Source organism: Rhinolophus hipposideros, assembly GCF_964194185.1.
Source record: "Rhinolophus hipposideros genome assembly, chromosome: X".
NCBI lineage: Eukaryota > Metazoa > Chordata > Mammalia > Chiroptera > Rhinolophidae > Rhinolophus > Rhinolophus hipposideros.
The window spans coordinates 103,604,071-103,626,109 of NC_138046.1; the positions used below are offsets into that span (position 1 = coordinate 103,604,071).

Genomic DNA, 22,039 nt, shown 5'->3' on the forward strand with positions numbered 1-22,039 from the left:
AATCTCACTTTCCCTTCCCCGACTTTGGTAGGTATCCACCAATGTTCTCTCAGTCCCTGGCCCTAAGGCCTTTTTCCCTGAAGATTAAGGGTTTTTTCTTTTCTTTTTTCACCTAGGAGAAATGAGGGGGGTAGATCTGGGTGATATTCCCTTCCCCCAACTTCCATGGTATTTCACCAGTGCCCTCAAGTGACATACTTCCCTCTCCAGATTAAGCCTTCCCTTCCTTAAGGGAAAAGCATTCTGGCAAGTAAGCTGCTGTGATCCTTCCCCAGTCAGCACCACCGAAGGTAGGGGGAGCTTTCTCCAGATTCTCCCATCAGCCCTGTGAGAGCCTGGTACAGTTCCTGGAAGAAACTGTTCCTAGAAGAAAAGGCCTACAAAAGGTTGGGAACCTTGCCATGACTGTGGCCCCAGGAGCTTCTCCCTCTCAGGTCCTCGAGTGGTCTCCAGAAATTTAATCTCCATGCCACTTTATATAGCATCTGGTGGCTTCTGCCCCACGTGTCCAAATGCTCAGGCCCTATGTCTTGCCTATGATGACTCTCTCTCTCCAGATTTCAGGGTAGCTGTTTGTTCCGTGATCTCGTTTCTCTGATAGGTTAATGAAAAGGCATTTATCTGTCCAACTTTTTTCTTTTTGTAAGTATGGGAGCTACCTCTTTGCATCTCTCTACATCTCTCAGTTGAAACTAGAAGTCTGAGCAGTGTTTGGGAAAATTAATATGTATAAGTTTTTCCTCTTATAACAAAAATAATAAATGTTCACTGTGGGAAACATAGAAGAAAGAAAAAAATGGAATCACCCATAACCACCGAGGAAACTGTTATGAACATAGCAGTTTTTAAAAATCTCCTAATAATGGGGCGGCCAGATGGCTCAGTTGGTTAGAGTGCAAGCTCTGAGCAACAGGGTTGCCGGTTCGATTCCCACATGGGCCAGTGAGCTGTGCCCTCCACAACTAGATGGAAGACAAAGAGCTGCCGCTGAGCCTCCAGAGGGGCAGCCAGATGGCTCAGTTGGTTACAGCGTGAGCTCTTAACAACAGTTGCTGGTTCAATTCCCGCATGGGATGGTGGGCTGTGCCCCCTGCAACTAAGATTGAAAATGGCCACTGGACTTGGAGCTGAGCTGCGCCCTCCACAACTAGATTGAAGGACAATGACTTGGAGCTGATGGGCCCTGGAGAAACACACTGTCCCCCAATAAAAATTAAAAAATATATATATATATGTATATATATGTATATATACATATATATGTATATATGTATACATATATATAATTCTTGTTTAAAATATACACCAAACTATTTTTTAATTCCTCATAAAATACAGAATATATAATTTTGTACCCTAGCTTTTGTTGAGCAATGCAAGTTTATACTTAAATACGAAGGTGCTCTAACTTCCTGCTTTACCCTTTCGAAGACAGATGTGAGCTATCTTCCCACTCCCCCACCGCCATGAAATACTTTTGGATTCATATCAGGTAGCCAAGTAAGGCTACCACAAATTCTGCTTTCACCTTGATAACCCAGGTAATTGGATAGTTCTATACAGACCCTATAGTAATGCTTGGCTCAAGACCCAGTACATGACAGGGTTTTTCAAGGATCATTCTAGAGACTGTATAGAGTATTGGTGTCATTCCCATTTATCATCTTTCCAAAGCTCACAGGTTTGGGACTTCTGTAGGAAGATTTGTCTAATATTCAAAAATGTTTTGGGGTGACCAGTTAGCTCAATTGGTTAGAGCACAGACGCTCTTAACAACAAGGTCACAGGTTTGATCCCCACATGGGCCACTGTGAGCTGCGCCCTCCACAACTAGATTGAAACAACTACTTGACTTGGAGCTGATGGGTCCTGGAAAAACACACTTAAAAATAATAAAAGTTTTGGCTTATAGACAGGAAGCCGGGGCCTTAGTTCTCTTTCCCAACTTGCAAGATGGCGGGTGAAAAAGCTGGGAAGCCGGACACTAGGCAGAAGAAACCTGAAGCCAAGAAGGCTGATGCTGGTGGCAGGTTAAGAAGGCTAACCTCAAGGGCAAAATGCCTAAGAAGGGGAAGCCGAACCGAAACCCTGTCCTGGTCCGAGGAATCGGCAGGTATTCCCAATCAGCTTTGGATTCCCAAAAGACCACGTACAAGAGGAAGTACTCGGTCGCGCGTAACCGTCATGGCAGCCGAGGAGAAGGACCCCCTGAGCTATTTTGCAGCTTACGGGAGCAGCAGCTCAGGCTCCTCGGAAGAGGAGGATAACAGCGAGCCGGAGGACATGAGTCGTAGGGCTCTGGATCCTGCGAAGTCCGGGAGCTGCTGTGGGAACAAGACGGAGAAGCGGCTGCCGGGACCCGACGAGCTGTTTCGGAGCGTGACTCGCCCGGCCTTTCTGTACAATCCGCTCAACAAACAGATAGACTGGGAGAGGCACGTTGTCAAGGCGCCTGAGGAGCTTCTCCCCGAGACCCCTTCCCTTTGACGCCGAAGTGCCTGTGGTGCTGCCGCCAAGACAATGTCTGTTGCAGCCTCCTGAAGGGGTCAGCCTTGGCGTAGTATCTCTGAGACTGGATTCTTCTTTGCCTCCAAAGGAATTCAAAATATGGAAGTCCAACTATGTCCCACCTCCGGAAACCTACACTACTGAGAAGAAACCTCCCCCCACCCCAGAACTGGATATGGCAATAAAATGGTCTAACATATATGAGGACAATGGTGATGATGCCCCACAGAACGTTAAGAAAGCTAGGCTTCTACCGGAAGGGGAGGAGACGGTGGAGTCAGATGATGAAAAAGATGAGCATACTTCTAAAAAGCGCAAAGTAGAACCAGGAGAACCAATAAAGAAGAAAAAGTAGAAAACAACAAATAAGAATTTTTGGACTGCAAAACTTACTGAAATGGTTTTTTTGGCAGATAAATTGATATGGAAATTATTATGAAACAGCATCTCCACGAAAGTACATGTTAATTAACTAATAAGTATTGCTGCAAGAACTTTCCACTGTAGGACTCACTGTTTATTTAAAACTTGTATGTATTTAAAACTCAAATGGTGACTTGTGATAGTGAAATTGACAACACTAGGAAGCATTCTTGCTATCACAGAATTCGTGGCATGCATTTTGTCACATGTTGACATGCCAATGTTCTATGAACTTTTTATAAAGGAATATATTTTTAAAGTAAATGTATGGTAACGTCTTGTAAACCTGTAGGGTGCTTTTCAACAGTGTTTGTACAGTGTAAATAGATCATGGAAATAAAATTACATACTCAATAAAAAAAAAAGAGGAAGTACGCAGCAGCTACATCCAGGATTGAAAAGAAAAAGAAGGAGAAGGTTCTTGCTACTGTCACAAAACCAGTTGGTGGCGACAAAAATGGTGGCACCGTGGCGACAAAAATGGTGGCACCCGAGTGGTTAAACTTCGCAAAATGCCTAGATACTACCTTACTGAAGATGTGCCTCGAAAGCTGTTGAGCAGCAGCAAGAAACCCTTCAGTCGGCACGTGAGAAAACTGCGGGCCAGCATCACTCCCAGGAACATTCTGATCATCCTCCCTGGGCACCATAGAGGCAAGAGGGTGGTTTTCCTGAAGCAGCTGAGCAGTGGCTTGCTACTTGTGACTGGACCTCTGTCCCTCCATCGAGTTCCTCTGCATAGAACACACCAGAAATTTGTCATCGCCACCTCCACCAAAATTGATATCAGTGGTGTGAAAATCCCCAAACATCTCACTGATACTTCAAGAAGAATAAGTTGCATAAGCCCAGACACCAGGAGGGGGAGATCTTCAACGCAGACAAAGAGAAACACAAGATTACAGAGCAGCGCAAAATTGATCAGAAAGCCATGGACTCGCAAATTCTGCCAAAAATCAAAGCTGTTCCTCAGCTCCAGGGCTACTTCCACTCTGTTTGCTCTCACAAATGGGGTTTATCCTCACAAACTGGTGTTTTAAATTAATTACAAAGAACCTAATTAAATGCCTGAACTGTTAAAATAAATAACAATAATAATAATAAAAGTTAAAAAAAGAATCTTCTGCTCCTTCTACATCCAGTTAAAACACCACCATTATTTGGTTAGCTGCACCAGTGGCATAAAATGATTTCACTGACTAGAGGATGACCTAGAATGGCAATTTAGAGCATCAAAAATAAAATTGTCCAAAGCAATCTTTGCAGCAAACCATGTGGAAACAAATTTGAATATGGACTACACCCCTCCCAATCCATCTTTAGATTTTGCCTCAAAATAAGTGCAGGTGACAAAAAAATCTTTGTTAATCTTTTGCCATCAGAGAGAATATAACTTACTTTTGTTTCCTCTTGTCTATTTCCAGTTGTTTTAAGTGGTCTCCACATTTCCTTGTGTAGACACATACAAGTATATCAAAATACATTTGGTATCAAAGTATTTGTCATATGTAGCACTTTTTCCTCAAATATTTATTTTTTCAATATTTAAACAACTTATCTCCATCCTCCTCCTCCCCCCCCCCGCCCTTTTTTAAAACTAACAATTAGTTTCTCTTCAGTTATTATTCAGTTAGAAATATCTGACGTGACCCTTGGTTGTAACTTCTGTTTTGCTTTTCACAGTGAGTTTTTATGTGTACTATTCAGATTTTTTTTTAACCTTCAAATTAAAAAAGAGACTTTCTGATTCCTTTTAAGTCAAAATACAACTGTTCTATTCTAAAGCTTCCTTTCAAAAAAAAACACAGAACCAAATCCTCATCAGTAGTAATTAATTTTGACAATGTAGGCACAGTAGCGATTCACAAACCTGTACTTTGTGCATCAGCATTCCTTATTATTTTAATTAAAGTGGAACGTTGTGCCCTCGCTAATCATTAATGGGTTTTCATTTTGTAAATGACATTTGCAGAAGTTAAAACAGCGAGTTCATGTGAAGTCCACAGGCAACAGTGTTGAAATTAGCATCACCATAGCAACAGTCTTCCATCATTAGCATTCAGGGCAACAGGAGGTGTTTTGTTGTGTTTTGTTTCCCCAAAAAAGAAAGAAAATCTTCAAAGGCAAAGCCTAATGAAATTCTTTTGGTAGATATTTATGTTTCTTGTGTGTATGTGTACTATACTAGATCTATGAGTCTATATAGAATTTTTAAATTGCAGGGTGGATCGTCTGCTTTCCAGATTTGCGTTTTCCCTAGTATACTAGTTACATTTCATGATCTTTCTCCAGCTGTACACGTCTGACCTGCTGAGCAGCATTTACTCATTGCCAACCCGCTGCTCACCAATACGGTGGACTGAGAGAATCTGTATTCATAAAAATACTTGCTTCAGTCTAAAAGCGTTATATGAATTCATGAGTTTTGCATTTAATTCGTGGGAAATAGATTTATTCTGTTAGATCCTCTAGCGAACTTGTTTCAGAAAAAAATAGAACCATATTGTAGAAATAGGTCAACGATTATTATCATTCACCTTTTGATGGAATTAAAGTGAGTCAAATAGAGACCAATGTTATCTTAGCTGAGTCTCAAACAGTGGTATCACACTATTACTGTGTGTGTGTGTGTAATTGCGTTCTAATATTCTGAGAAATTTTAACAGTGGTGTATCTAGCATTTATGTTTTTTCTCAGTACTAAAATGCATTAAAAAAAAAGCGCACCATATTGACCTACCAGCTGCTTCTAAATCACACCAGTAGTAGGTAATTATGAAATTCAAATGAAGTTTCATTTTCATTTGTTAAACAGAAGTATCATAGCTCAAACCTAGAACTGTTGCCCAAGCTTGGATGTAGACAGGTATGCATACACCTTTTACTTTTCAACATGAATCATAGTTGTCTTCCCTGCCACATGTAAGGACAAGCAGTTTTGCATTCCGCTCAGGTACCTGAAGACAAGCCTGTACCAGTCCACCTACTAGTATCGGCACCTACTAGTATCTTTTTTTTTTCTCTTACATGATGGAAAGATTTCACAGTTAGCTTTTCTTTCCAGCAGATCTTACAAAGCCAAAAAATAAATAGAATTTCAATGGGAATAACTCCCAAACGTTATATTTTCCTTCTTCTCAATATCCTGATGGTTTCTCTGATAACATACATATAGGTTCAAAGAAGATTTATGCTACAGATTTCCAAAGAAGCCACACAATCAAAAGGTGCTCACATTCGCTACTCATCACTTGTTCTGTCACTCTGAGGATGGTGGCTTTTGGATTCCATCTCTACCACTTGATCTTTTTCAACTCCTCTTCTCCTTTTTAGGCACACAGAGTATCACACAAGACTTTATTTACAACTACAGGAGGAATGCGGGCCATAAACTAATACAGTCCGGTTACAGATGTAATATATAATCATAGATGCTAGTTTTCAAGGGCTTTTCTCCAGTTTTACATCAATCAGTTTCCCTGGCTGAGACATTAGCATTTGCAAGTGACCATGCTTCCTATATACGCAATTGTATCAGGGACAGGAAAGTAAGTGCAAACTTTAGAAAAGATTAATTTTCTTAGAAGTAGACCATCCTACAAATGCCAAAGTATGTGCTGAGACATGGAAACTCCAATGATTAAGAGCAGCTAGTGGTTTAGAAAGATCCTACTTGCCCTCTCATGCTCTAAGGTTTAATCCAATTTAAAGCCATGCCAATGCTTGTGTAGAGCATGAAACGTAAAGCATAATGAAAAGCCTGGAACTCTGGTGCCGGTAAGAAAGTTCTACCAATTGGGTGAGATGTGAAAGCATTTAAGACTTGGCCCCAGGAATATTACGAGGAAAAGTCATGTGAGCAATGATTGCAGTTATGAGCCCCGTTATTTGTTCCCCACTTGTCCAACTATAGTTCTTTCACTTAGCTAAAAGTAATTCTTTGTAACATGAACTTGTCTGTCTTTACGTGGGGTTTAGAAAGATGCCTATAAAAGAGATCCATGCTGGAAATCAGAGTCTCTTGACCCACTGTAAAGGGAATAGTAAACAGGGTTTTCTCGGGGGAATCGTTCAGTACTCTGCATGTCTCCATAAAAATCTTTGTGAGAAAGTTGTCTTTACTGAAGTCATCATCCATTGGATTAAAAAATAAAATTAAAAAAGTAACAAGTCAGTTATCATTAGCTTTTTGAAAATGGAAACATTCGGGCCTTCTCAGTGATACTTTCAGTAATTTTTCACAACCAAGAGCACTCAAGCTATCAGTTTTATTTTTAGATGCCATACTTATGGATAGTTATAGAATTTATAGAGTATGGTTTAAAAGACTATTCAATTGTAGGGCAATCATTCAGTTTATTCCCATGGTGGAGCTAAACTGAACCATTCCAGATCAACAAGAATCTATTCTCTTCAAATTCGGAAAGGAGATTTCCCATTGTGGATAATCCATGTTCAGTGTTTAACCCTCAGGAAGACTTTCTTAATAGCTTCTTCGGATCTTAAATCTTTGGTCTGTTCTCAGGAACATATTGAACAGTTAGGTACCAAACTTTTTAATATCTCCCATTATGAAAGGTCAATTTTTCGATTGTTTTTCTCATACCCAGAGTGCATGCTCCTCTGTGCTTGACACTTGAACTTCTGTTTTCAAAGGTTTAGATAATGCAAAGGAATCTATAACATCATAAAAGATAAATTTCTCTTATACGTTTATTCTCAGCATTCTTTTCTTTTTTTTAAGGAGGGTGCAGCTCACAGCGGCCCATGTGGGGATCAAACCGGCATCCTTGGTGTTATTAGCACCACGCTCCAACCAGCCGAGCTAACCGGCCACCCCTTTTCTCAGCATTCTTAATTGTTTCCTGTTCTTTGGCTGCTATATAGGTCTCCATTTTATTTCGGCACATTTCCCCCTAAATTAGATCAGCCAAAAAATTAGAATCAACTGCATGTATCACCAATACACAATACCAATTCACACACCCTGAAAGTATATTGAAAGTAAACTTAAAATGTCTCTTACAAACAGACAAATACTTCTGAGTGTGCTCTACTGAAACACACATGCACACTGGACACTTTAAGAGCATCTCCTAGATCAGCACTGTTCAGTCAATACTCCCTCACTTAACACGGGAATCTCACATTTGAGTTCTATTTAAGGAAATAGATTTAGCATGCCATGAACAGGTCATTCTTAGTCTTCTTCAGTGGTTACTTTCTGCAATGATCACTCAAGGGATCGGGTCTCCTCCGCCAAGGACCCTAGGATTACCCTAGGATTGAAACCTTGTCCTTTAACTTATCTCTGAGAGCACATCTCTGGAATGTATCAGCAGTCTGGTATCTACAGTAAGCTAATAAGACTGCAGAAATGGGTTTACTCAAGTGGGAGGACAGTAAAACCATGAATGTAAGAGGGAAAAAGACTCTTAGAAATAATCCAACACAAAGTCTTCATCTTACAGATAAGAAAACAGAAGTCCAGAAGGAGAAAGGAATTTTGGTAAGGTGGCTAAACTGGCCTAGAAAACCAAATCTTATGATATCTGGTCCCAAGGTCCTTTGACAAGGCTTGGTTGTTAGAGTAGAAGGCATATGCAAGTAGGGAATTTACAAGTAGTCCCACATGTTTGTATAGCACTTCATAAAACATATTTACATCTTTTATCCCATTTGATTCTTGCAATGTCCCATGGAGGGTTTGGATAACATGTATCATTATCCTCATTTTCACAGATGTGGGAAGTGAGGCTCTGATTTACCTAAGATCACTTGCCATGCAGTAAAAGGTGAGACCTAAGTCATTTTTCTCTAAGCTGAGGGCTTGGTCTCTTGTACCATATTGTTAATTCATTCCTATTGGTAAGCAGCGCAAAGGAAAAACTTTTACTATCATGTCTGTCTTTCATCCCCAGGCCAGCCATTCCACTTTTCACCTAAGCTTTGGAAAATATTTTGTCTTTTCCTTTTGAACTTTTATTTATTTTTTAAGTGTGTTTTTCCAGGACCCATCAGCTCCAAGTCAAGTAGTTGTTTCAATCTAGTTGTGGAGGGCGCAGCTCACAGTGGCCCATGTGGGGATTGAACCCACAACCTTGCTGTTAAGATCACGGAACTCTAACCAACTGAGCTAACCAGTTGAGCTAACTGGCAGCCCCTATGTCCTTTTCTTTAGCTTGCTTGTTTAATCATTTGTGTGAGGGTCAGAACTGTGTTTCATGCAGTCATTTAACTGGTCTGAGCATTTGATACCCACCCCCCACTGCTACCAATCCCCTCCCCCTCAGCCCTGCCCTTTGTCTCACTGTGCTCTAAACAGTCCTGTGCTGCATACATCTGAAAAGTAGCTACATACATCTGAAAAGTAGCTACATACATCTGAAAAGTAGCAAGCATAGGGAAGTTTTCGATCTCCATGTAACACAGAAGCAAGTGTGTAATATGGCTATGGAAAACAACCAGCAGGTGAGGCTGTGAGACTGTAATTTTCACCTACGTCTCATTACCACATTCAAGTGTCTTAGTTCAATAAATGGATCAGAAAATATGGTGTTGTTTTTCCTAACTGCTGGCAAAACAACAACAACAAAATCATTAGGCAGTACTATTTCAATAATGTGTTGTGTTGAATGCATTGTTTTCAAGGGCATTTTTCAAAACAAGTCGCTTAAATCAGATTTTTTTTTTTACTTGAAGAATAACACATTCAGAAAGTATACAAAAATGATAAATGTTCAGCTCAGTGCAATCATCACAAAATGAACACCCATGTTCAATCTAGAACAATAAATAAAACATTACCAGCAAGGAGACCCTACCTGCCTACCTACCTGTCTGTCTGGGAGAGAGAGAGAGGGAGAGAGAGAATAGAAGCAAATATGGTAAAATGTTAACAGTTGGTGAGTATAGGTGAATGATTTATGGATGTTCTTTTAACTTTTCAGTAAGCCTAAAAATTTCAAAATAAAAAAGTTGAGGAGAAAGATAAAACATTACTAATAGCTCAGAAAGCACCACCCCACCCCTATGTTCTCTTCCAATTACTATTCCTCCCTTATCCAAAAGGTAACCACTATCCTGTTTTTCAACACCACGGTTTAATTTGCCTGTTTTTGAACTCTATAAAAATGGAACCGTATAGTATATAAACTTTTATGTCTGTGACTCAACATTGTGTTTATGAAATTAACCCAGGTTGTTGCATGCAGCTGTCATTCATTTCATTGCTATCTGATATCCTGTTATAAAAATAGGACATAATTTATTTATCCATTCTATTGTTGGTACACATCTTGGTTCTTTTCCAGTTTGGAGGCATTATGAATCAAGGGCTCCCATGAACATTCTTTTTGTATCTTTTGGTGCACGAGTTGCATACCTTTATATTGGGTATATATCTAGGAGTAAAATTGCCTGTGTTGACTATGCATATGCTGAGCTTTAGTAGATACTTCCACTTTTCCAAAGGTGTTGTATAAATTTACACTCCCACTAGCAATATATGAAAGTTCTAGTTGCTTCATATCTCAACAATACTTGATAATGTTAGCCTTTAAAATTTTAGTCATGGCAATGAGTATGTAGTAGAATCTAAATGTGATTTTAATTTGAATTCCCCTGATTACTTATAAGGCTGACTATTACTACATGCATTTGTTGGTCATTTTGAGTATCCTCTTGTGTGATGTATCTGTTCAATTTCTTGCCTATTTTTTTTTTTTGGTTCATCCCGCTTTTTCTTATTGATTTGTATTTCTTTACATATTCTGGGTTACAACCCTTTGTAAACTATATGTATTGCAAATACTTTCTCTCATTGTGTAGCTTGCTTTTTAACTCACTTGTGTCTTTTGATGAATAGATTTTAATTTTAATGTAGTCCAGCATATAACTTCTTTTACAGTTAATTCTTTTTCTCTCCAATTTAAGAAATATTTGCCTAACCAATATCATGACTATTTTCTCTTACATTGTCTTCTGTATTCTTTCTCTCTTTCACATTTAGATATACAATACGCTTGGAATTGACTTTTTTTGTGTCACATGTGAGATAGGCATTGAGCTTCATTTTTTTACAACATGAATATACAGTTGGCCCAGCACCACTTTTATTCTTGAGAAAATCCCAACTTGGTTCTGATGTATTATTCTAAACATTCATTTTTGGACCTGATTTGCTAATATTTTCTTTAGGATTATTGCATCCATGTTCATTGGTGCTATTGGTCTGTAATTCTTGTCAAGCTTTGGTATCAGGATGATTCTGGTCTCATAAAAGGAAGTACCTCTTCTGTTCTCTGGAAGAGTTTACATAAGATTAGTATTTCTGCCAGTAACTTGATCTGGTCTTGTAGTTTTCCTTGAGGGAAAATTTGTAATTTTACAGAGTCCATTTCTTAAAACATTATAGGATAATTCCAATTTTTTATTTCTTCATGTGTTAATGTTGGTTGACTAAAAGCAGACTAAGATACTTTAAGATTTCTGTGGTCAAGCCTTGCTGGTCTAAACCAGAGTTTGCAAATTTAAATGCCAACAGACTAGCCTGCTAGTGGAAATGAGTAAGGTTGGCCAAGTGTAAGGTGATCAGAAGTGGACACTACAGCGTGCATGCCCCTTTACAGAGTGTTAGCTGTCAGCTCCAACCCATTATTACTATGTAAGAATGTGAGTCCAATATTGCCAAATCATTCCCTTTAAATGAGAAGTCAGCAATTTAGACTACTCTGAAAAGAAAACACGCTTTGAATATTTAAATGTTCAGTAATTCAAACAAACAAACTAACAAAAAACCTGTCACCTGAATAAAATATGTGTATGGCAAATTTAGCCCCAAATTTGCTAGTTCGCTACTTTTACTCCAAACGAATGAACAGCACAATAGCACAGACATAATTCAATTTTTAAATAATAAAATTCACCTTTGATATTTATTTTTAACTCACTCTTGAATATGAATCTTTCAGTCATTTACTGATAAATGATATCTTTTTTTTTTAAGTTTAGACTTTAAAATACCTAAGTCTGTGAACAGCTAAGAGTATTTTCATTTACTCTCATATTTTTGCATTTGCTTTTCCCTAAATCTTCCTCTCCTATAGTAAAGCTAGTAGTCTCATTTTAGGTTATTGGGTTTTTTGCCTACTTACTTTTCAAGGTTTTATATGGTGAAGGAATCTCAGATTCCTTTTAATTGTTATAGGAAATTTAGATTACCTTTGATTAAGATCCAACAGATAAGGTACTTAGGACAGAAGCATCATGAATGAAAAATTATTCATTGAAACACCTTTCTAAGAGTATTATTTTCATTAGTTCAGCTAGTATTTATAGCTATTGTACTAGGTAAGGGGAGCCCACAAAGATGCATAAAGCTGCTGTTCCTGTAGCCTTGTTTTATAGTCTAATAATATATGCGCAAGTATAAAATAGTATACTAAAAATACAAGAACATTTTCAAATTGTGTTTATTTGACATACATCATTTTATGTATTTGGAGAGTCAGTTTGTGTCTAAGGTAATTTTTGAGCTGTTTTCAGGAATAGGTATTATCTCATTATTATCGCTATCACCACAGACATTACCTATTCATCTGTACTTCTAGGGAAAGTTCAAGAAATTAGAATGAAATAAAAACAATAAAATAATTTCAAATGAAATAATCTAAGTGACTATACTTGATATATAAACAGTTAAGTAATATTTTTGTAAAATTCACTAAACTGAAAAATAGCATAATAATTTAATTTTCTAGTTTATAAAGTACATTGCATACATTATCTCATTTCATCTTAAAAGAACACTATAAATATGTAGGGTAGGCTGCATTGTTCTCATTTTATAGTCAACAATCTGGTATTTAAAGAGATTATGTGATTGTGTTAGTGTGTTTGGGCTGTTACAACAAGATACCACAGACTGAGTAGCTTATAAACAACAGAAACTTTATTGCTCCCAGTTCTAGAGGCTGGGAGTCTGAGATTGGGGTGCTGATATGGTCCGGTAAGGGTCGTCTTCTGAGTCACAGTTCTGGCTGTGTCCTCAGAAGGAAGAAGGGGCAGGGAGCTCTGTGGGATGTCTTTCATAAGGGCACTATAATCCCATTCATGAGAGCTCCACCCTCGTGACTCAATCACTTCCCAAAGGCCCCACCTACTATTACCATGGTCTTTGGGGGTTAGAATTTCAAATTATGAATTTTAAGGAGAAAAACATTCAGACCACAGGAGTGCTTTATTTTTCCCCCAACATCACAATGTTAAGGGCTACGTTCAAAGCAGCATTTTCTAAGTCAAGTCTAGAATTCTCCTTTTTCTATGTAACATACTCCAAAAGGGCATAGAAGAAACAGCTAAGTGGGCTCAGACCTGGTCTTCAAACTTGCACATATTCTTCTGTTCATTTTTTTTAAAGTGTTCTGTTAAGCAAATTCAGAAATGAAATATAACTTTAATTGTTCTATTTATTTACTTTTTCATTTGCTATGGGATGAACAAAACTTAGAATTGTTCCCTATATAAAACAATCAAAACAACCAAATAAACACAACTTTATCTGTACCGTCGATTATAAACATTTAATTATAATTGTGTGTCAGAATGTTAAAATGGTATGACCTTATATTTCTTTAAGAAAAGCAGGGCCGGTGGCTCAGGCGGTTAGAGCTACATGCTCCTAACTCCAAAGGCTGCCGGTTCGATTCCCACATGGGCCAGTGGGCTCTCAACCACAAGGTTGCCAGTTCAACTCCTCGAGTGAGCAGCGCGCCCTGCAACTAAGATTGAACACGGCTCCTTGAGCTGAGCTGCCGCTGAGCTCCTGGATGGCTCAGTTGGTTGGAGCGCATCCTCTCAACCACAAGGTTGCCGGTTCGACTCCCACAAGGGATGGTGGGCTCCACCCCCTGCAACTAGAAAACGGCAACTGGACCTGGAGCTGAGCTGCGCCCTCCACAACTAAGACTGAAAGGACAACAACTTGAAGCTGAACAGCACCCTCCACAACTAAGATTGAAAAGACAACAACTTGACTTGGGAAAAGAAAAAGTCCTAGAAGTACACACTGTTCCCCAATAGCCTAAATATATATATATATATATATATATATGTATGTATGTATGTATGTATGTATGTATATATATATATATATGTATATACACTAAAGCTAACTGTATACCAAATTGATAACTAACTCACAGAGAATGGGAAAAAACACTCATCATATCAAAACTCGTTAAGTACTTATAACAGTAAATAAAGGAAAATTTTTAAAAAACTAAAGAAGAAAAGCAAAAAGTTCATAGAGAATGTAGGTACTAGTTATACATCCAAAAAGCCTAAAAATAAGACTTTAGGATTTTCTATTGTTTATTTATTTATTTATTTTAAATCTTAGACTGAATAAATAAAAGCAGCAGAAATTTGATAATTCAAGTAGGAACCTTTCCTCCAAAGTTGGCAGCTATTAGTTATTCTTAGCATTTTGAACAGGATAGTATGTAATGAAATCACCTGTTATTTCTGATAAAATGGGCAAAGCACACAGAAAATCTCCTGGTTTGTCTCAATGTCTCTGTGGCAAAGAACTGAGAGCATTATTCAGTCCCTTTGTGCTTTCCAGACAAAAGCCACCTCTATATGGCTGTATAAGTCTTCAGTTCTAGAGTATAACCGTTATCTTAATGGGATTGTATTTGGTTATCTGATAAATTGTTGGCAAACTACCCACATTGCTTCCTTTAACTGACATAAAATTCACTCAACTATTGACCAGTTCTATCTTGTAAGTAGTGAAGTGGGGGCTTCCTTACTCCTGGATACACCAAGATTTTAAGCTATTGAAAAAGATTGAACATATCAATTGGCCTACCTGCCCTTAATGGATGATACTCACAGACTTAACTGGTGAAGTGCTTGTCTAAAGTATTTGGATTTTTATTTTTTTTTATTTCGAGAGAAACAAAAACATTCTTGTGTTCTTTTGACATTCTATTCCCCAACTTGTGCCCAGGTTCAAACCATTACATAACATCTTCTTACTGTCCTATCGTCTTTTAAATCTCACTCCATTCTTTTTTTCTTTTCTTCCACTTCTACCATTCTCCTAACTTCTCTGAAGTAATCCTTTCCTCTCCCTTTGGCCAAGGGTAAAGTTGTCACACTACATCAATTGGCTTGGAAGGCTAATTACTGCTCTGTCTTTTTTGAACAGCAGAATTCTGACACTAGCTATCGTTTTGGAGACTGCCTAGCTCAGATATTTATCTGTTAGGAGGAGTCCTTAATCAGTGTCTTTGGTTGGAGTATTTGAAGGAGTCTATAATTGGAGATTTTAAGGCATCAGAAAAGATTCATTGAGAATGACTGAACTCATGCTATACAAACAAGAATTATTTACCACTTGCTATATACACTTAATTGAAGCCTGATAAGATATAAAAACATATAACTAAAAAAAAAGTTAAATAAACACATAAATAAATAAATACCTAAATGCATACCAAAGAGTTCTAATATTAGCTTTCAATTCCTCCTTAATAGGAACTGGACAAATCAGAAAATGAGATTTTATCCTGATCTTGCTGTAGATTCAACTTTTTCCCCAACATCCAATTTTTATTGATCCTCTTCATTACGCTTTATTCCAATCTTGAGTGACATAGGTTGCTTTCTTCTATTAGAGCTTCTAATACTCATTGATGCGATTCTTGGTCTTTCAGTCTGCAGCTGCTCCAAGTGCAGATTTGAAATACGGATTCCTCATCAACTTGCTAAGACATGCTACTTCCAATATGTTATACAAAGTGCTTGCTGCCAGTTACTTGCCACCTATAATGTTCTCTCTCTCCTGTGTTTTTCTCTTTCTTCCCCTCTCCCTCTTTCCTCTCCCTCTTCTCGTCTCCCCTATCCCCTTTATCTGCCTCTCTCTCTCTTCCCCCTTCCGCCTCCCCTCTCCCTGTTCCCCATCTCCTGCTCCCTCTCCTTCCCTCCTTCCCTTCTTCTGTATTCTACCTTGCATTGTGGGAGTGGAAGGATTCTATTCTCAGTTCCTTTTGGCACACAGAGAAATTTTGAAATGAGAGTCTAATGAAAAACAAAAGGCTCTTCCATTATATAGACGTACAGATGTCCTAACATCATGACACCTCCTGTAACACCCTATGCTGAACCTCCTCCTTATCTGCAATCTGTGTGGGCTACACTTATACATAGTAGGCATACAGTAAGTATTGTTTTAATATCCCGACTTCCTAGGCTCTGGTTTGTGCTACAATGTAATATTTAAATAAAGGCATTCCAGTACAAATTGAACAAAGAAAGAGATGTTCTGATTAAACACAGAGATACATTGTTTCGCAAATTTCAATGTGCATATGAATCACCTGAGAATCTTATTAAAATCCAGATTCTGACTCAGTAAGTCTAGAGTGAGACCTGAGATTCTGCATTCCTAACAATCTCTCCGGTGATGCTGCTGCTGGTCTGTGGACCACATTTTGAACAAGGCAGAAGGTTATTTTTTATTTATCCAATCCCTTGTTTCATGATAACTCTCAAAACAGATTGTTGACTTTAAAACAAATTAGAACACCAAGTAAAGGTTGTCGGGTGCCTTATTTTGTAACCTACTACCTTGAATTCAAATTATTTCATAAACTTTCCAGGCGTGTATATCTATTGTTGTTTTAAATTGATTCCAATGAAATGATGATATGTGAATAGGAGTATAGGGATAAGTGACTTTTAATAATTTGGGTTTTGTTTAGAATTTTGCTTCTACTTGCATGTGAAAGCATTTGTAGTGTCTTAAATGTAAGAGCACAAGATGAACCAGTGACAGGAAAACTCAAGTGCATCTGACATCGTAGCTTCTCAGGTCTAGAAGACAACCCCTGGTTCGTGGTGGCAAGCTGCTGGGATTATTGGGGCTCAAAGCTATGTTTTCCCCAAGGCAGAAACAGCATCACAATATAAAAAGCTTTTTACGTCTGGCAGGAGTGATAAAGATACAGAACTGAGAAGCAGGTAAAAAAACTTAGCTTATGCTTCTAATGGCTAATTTTATGTAAGGTTTCTTGTCCAGCTGTTGTTGGTAGTTCCAGCTGCTAGTTGAATAGCACAGGTGGTAATCCCTGTTCAGTGCCTCATTATCACCCAGAGGCTTTGATCTGACTAATACATAATCAATCAGGTTCTGAATTTTAATGTCCTTCCTGTTTTCACTTCACATGTTTTACCTAAATTTATTTTCCAAAGTCCAATAGGATTTTCTTTTTTAATAAGATTATTTTTGATCATTTATTTATTTTGACATAACTAGGCTCATGATATGCCAGCTGGAGTTTATTATGCCCCTGAATCATAAACTTTTTTACTTTCCTCTTTATCTCCTTACAAGATTGCAAACCCTAACGATCAAGTTTTTATTTGGGAAGCAAAAGACTGAAACCATTTTAGAGGAGAGCACTAATAAAAATCAATATCTAAAAGCCTCATTTTAAGACTGTGAGCCCCATAGCTTAGGCTTCTTTTCTAGGCTCTTCAGAGTTGTGATGTGCATAAGTTAACACTAAGAAACATAAAAAAATAGTCCCAGATGCGAAAAGTTAATGCCCTTCAGCCAGTTATGTATTCTGTACTGCATATGGTGATCATTAATTAGAAGGGTAGTAATTGACATATTTTCCAATATTTTCTCCATTTATTAAACTATTTTGTGTTTATATAACTATGTTTACTGTCGTACAAATACCCATATATGTGTGTGTATGTGTGTGTGTATATATATATATATATATATATATATATCCCTATAAATCTCCTACAGAGATATGCTTCTAGTGTTAAAAGAACCAGAGAACCAGTTGAAATTTTTGTCTCTTCACAGACAAGCATCTATGTGTTTAAGAATTTACTTTGCTTTTTTCCCCACAAACAGTAAATATCTCAAGTGGGCATAACGATCTCATGCCCTAGAGAAGAGCTTCAAAATAGAAGGGACGCTGGGGTAGGGAGCACAGGGGCAGTAAGTAAAGACCAAGTATTCTAATTACACCAAGGCACAAAAACCAACTCTAGAGGAAACGTTAACATTATTCCACTGGTATGCTCTGGGAACATTAGATTTGTTTGTGGGGGAAAAGAACAATTTATAATAAAGTTTGAAAAAATTATTGACAATAATTTAATTCATATTAGCTTTGCCCATTTCCTTGTTATCTCAGAATAGCACCTCTATGGACAGTGGAATGGTCCTAACAGCCTAAATATGGCAAGCTTTAAAAGCATATGGCCTGGGGGCATTCTGCTTATTATATCATTGCTTTCAATAGCATAACTGTTCTTCTCCAATGGCCCTTTTTGTGTTTTTTGCTTCATTACTGGCACATTTCTTTAATATGTAATCTATAACATTAAGATGAAAATGGCTCTCAAATACTATTCCTTGCTCCATCTGTGACCCAGTACTGTTTATCATCATCTAATGACCATTCTTATTGCAGATGCCCCTCTTTAAATGCTTCAGAATATAGCATTTTAAAGACATTGAGGGTGCTTCCTACATAGATTGACAGACTGAATGGTTTAATATCTAAAACCTCGAGTCTATACAGTGTGTTATAAATAATTAGAGATGCCAAGCACCAGTCAGTTCCAAAGCAAGGTGTAAGAGGGACAGAAGAATCATAGAAATAGAAGAGGAATATACAGAGGGTGCCAAAAAAATGGATACACATTTTAAGAAAGGAAAAAACTGTAATAGAATTATAACTCAATATATACCAATAACGAAAGATGAATACAAGTCACATTTGACTTCTGCAATTACAGGAGGTGCTCAACGTGGTTACCATCAGCATCCAGACACTTCTGATTATGGCAAACTACTGCTTGAGCAACGCTGACCACAGTGTCCACTTGTATACATTTTTTGGCACTGCGGGTACATAGATATGTATTTCCAAAACCATCAGTAACTTAAAATTATACCTGAATGTCTGCTGGAAACAGCTTTAGATATTTCTAGGTCAACATTAGGTATATGCACCTAATATGTTTACTTATTATTTATAGTTGACATTCAATATTCTTATTCTACATCAGCTTATTATTTTTGTGGGATATATGTATGATACTCTTTTACTCTTAAATATTTGTATTTCCTTAAAATAAGAAATTTTCTGATGTAACCATACACAATGATTTTTAAAAGTTATTAACATTGATACAGTACTATAGCCTGATTTTATATTTATATATATACTGGGGGTGCAAAAAAATGTATACAAGTGGACACTTTGGTCAACGTCACTCAAGCAGTAGTTCGCCGTCATCAGTGTCTGGACGCTGATGGTAACCATTCTGAGCACCTCTTGTCATTGCAGAAGTCAAACGTGACTTGTATTCATGTTTTGTTATTGGTATACATTGCATATTATAATTTTAATACAGGCTTCCTTTCTTAAAATGTGTATACATTTTTTTGGCACACTCTGTATATATAATGGAAAGCATTAGAATACCTTTAAGGGAAGTTGGAGTTGGAAGAATAGAACTTAATCATAAGAAACAGTTCTTTATTGCAATTCTTGAAGAAGGAGTTTACATTTTCTTTCTGACAATTCACCACGACAGTGATAAAAATGGAATGATAACCAAACTGACAATTGCGTTTTCTGTGGCTCAACATATATTCCGCTTCTAGGCTGACATTCCAGACTTCTGAGCTCCACAGAGCCTCCTTAGTTCGTTCTTTTTTTCTTTTTCAACATCCCAACACCGAGGATTTTTTTTGTCTTCATCTACTTTCTTTCTCCTCTCTGTTCTTCCCTCAAATACAGGCTCTTGCTGGGAACTGTCAATAAAGTATCTGGGTTGGAGCAGAAGTATTGCTAGGAATGCTTCCATATATCAACTGTTTCCCCAGTTGTACCACCATACCTATCATGCACGCATTCATCTCCTAGCTAGCTAGGAAGGTGTTAAGAATCTGTTGACAACACTACCATTCTTAGATGAGGTCAAAACAATATTTTCTTTATCTGTTTGATATTGTCATTTCCTTTTGCTCTATACAGGTAAGCTCTTCATAAAAATTAGCCCACATGTTTTATCATTTCTGTATAATGTTCATGGTTGTTACGTAGCATTACTCTCATAGCAGAGAATAAATGGGGTCTGAGGTGAAAAGTAGACCAGGTCAGAACAGTTATGAGGATCAAATTAAGGGTGAGTTTTTGTGACAATACAAAGCTTTTATAATTATTACGTTGGTGCAAAAGTAATTGAGATTTTTGCAATTATTTTTAACCTTTGAAACTGCAATTACTTTTGCACCAACCTAATAGTATTTTAACAAGTTGGTGGTATTTGCTTCAGAGAGCTAACCTTAGAAAACAGAAATCTCCAGGCCTTTAAACTGTAATTAAAAAAATAAAAAAAAACATAATTGAATGGGGCAAGGAGGGTTGAATATACTTTGGGCTTTCCTCACCACTCAGACACTATAATGTCTGAATTCATATCCTAGATTTAAATTTGCCAGATTGAAAAGCTATACATAAATATAAACTCCATCTGTGAAAACACAACCAATTTCATTCTTCTGAAGGAATATTTTTGGATGAATTTCAATTGTTGTGCTTTTGTTCACTGTTACATAAAAAGTGAAAATTTAGGCACAACCTATTTAAACTCTAGTATTGGCTCTTTGACTAAGAAATTTCACCTAGATTTTGATTAAATTCATTACTATTAAAGTTTGTTGGAGTTTCTTTTAGTTAGAAAAGTTAAAAAACATTAGTTGATAGATTCATACAGAAATTATGAAATTTAAGAAAAAAAACCAGTGGATGAAATTTATTCAATATTATTTATGGAGGGGCCGGTTAGCTCAGTTGGTTAGAGCGCGGTGATCTTAACATCAAGGTTGCCTGTTCGATCCCCGCATGGGCCACTGTGAGCTGCGCCCTCCACAACTAGATTGAAACAACTACTTGACTTGGAGCTAATGGGTCCTGGAAAAACACACTTAAAATAAAAGGTGAAAAAAATAGCCCTTTTTTAAAAAATTGTTGATATTACGTGTATCTGCCTTCATTTTCAGAATAATGCATATTATTAAATTTGGAAATATTCTAAAGTTGGAAATCAGACTCCACTTAATTCAAAAAACACCTTTTGTCAGATCATTCTTTTTAAAATAATGGCTAAGTCATTCAGTTCATACCTTCATATTTAATTCTCATGCACAATCTTTCTTGTTTTTCTCTACCTCTCCTCTAACTGTCCTTTACAAAGATGAGAAATTTTCTTCCCGACACAAAATTCCCTTGATTATATATTAGAAAGAACTGACACTTAGCAACAAGGTTTAGGAAAAGCTAACATAAGTAGAGCTCCTGTGAAAACTTTTACCAAAAAATATTGGATTTACTGCTAATAAATAATGAGAGTTTTTACCACTTGCATTTGCTCTTCATTCAAACTCGTAAATGACTGTATTAGTCTTGAATAGCACGTTTCTTTTTGCCGTGAGTAAAGATGCTTCCACAGTAAAGTGTTCATTTATAGCATTCAGAACCTTGAAATATAACCTATGTCCCCAAAGGGTAGAAAAGTAGAGGCAAGGAGAAGTAGATCAACCACTTTTCCCCCCTACTGAATGATCTGTCAAGTTCTGTAATCCTATTTCATCTCTAAAGGAAGCTTTGAGCAGTCTGTGCTTTGTATACATGTCTTTACATTGGATCACAATAAAATATAAATGTACGCCAATTATTTACCTCTAGTTAAAATCAGCCAAAATACAGGAGGTTTGTGGGTGATGCAAACTGGAGATGTGCGTGGATTTAGGGTCCAATTTCAGAAAAGTAAATAAACATTATTTTTGCTGTATGACTAAAAGACAGCTAGGTACGTTATCTTGTTTACTTACCAAACAAAAAACAACCATCAAAAGGCAAAGAGACAAATTTCTTCTACCTTCTTAACCCCTTCCACTGTCATTGCCATGACTTACAAGTCAGCAATAGACAACCACTTCTTTAATGAAGATCATAAATTCACGAGAGGGCCACAGATAAGAGCAACTTAATACAGTC

The 22,039-nt window shown here is 37.3% G+C and overlaps 2 protein-coding genes and 1 pseudogene across 3 annotated transcripts in view; all 3 read left to right on the forward strand.

Moving 5' to 3' along the window:
• DMD (dystrophin) overlaps positions 1-22,039 on the forward strand; it is a 2,022,175-nt gene that overhangs the window by 1,824,386 nt on the left and 175,750 nt on the right. The window lies entirely within an intron of this gene.
• LOC308494646 (large ribosomal subunit protein eL6-like) lies at positions 1,954-3,971 on the forward strand (annotated as a pseudogene). The gene is made up of 2 exons: positions 1,954-2,175; positions 3,314-3,971. The product of its transcript is annotated as a large ribosomal subunit protein eL6-like (transcript).
• On the forward strand, positions 2,185-2,863 carry LOC308494461 (UPF0690 protein C1orf52-like; the record flags this gene model as incomplete). The annotated part of the gene is made up of 2 exons (XM_081042243.1): positions 2,185-2,459; positions 2,518-2,863. 2 exons carry the CDS (start codon positions 2,185-2,187, stop codon positions 2,861-2,863), a joined length of 621 nt encoding a protein of 206 aa, XP_080898369.1.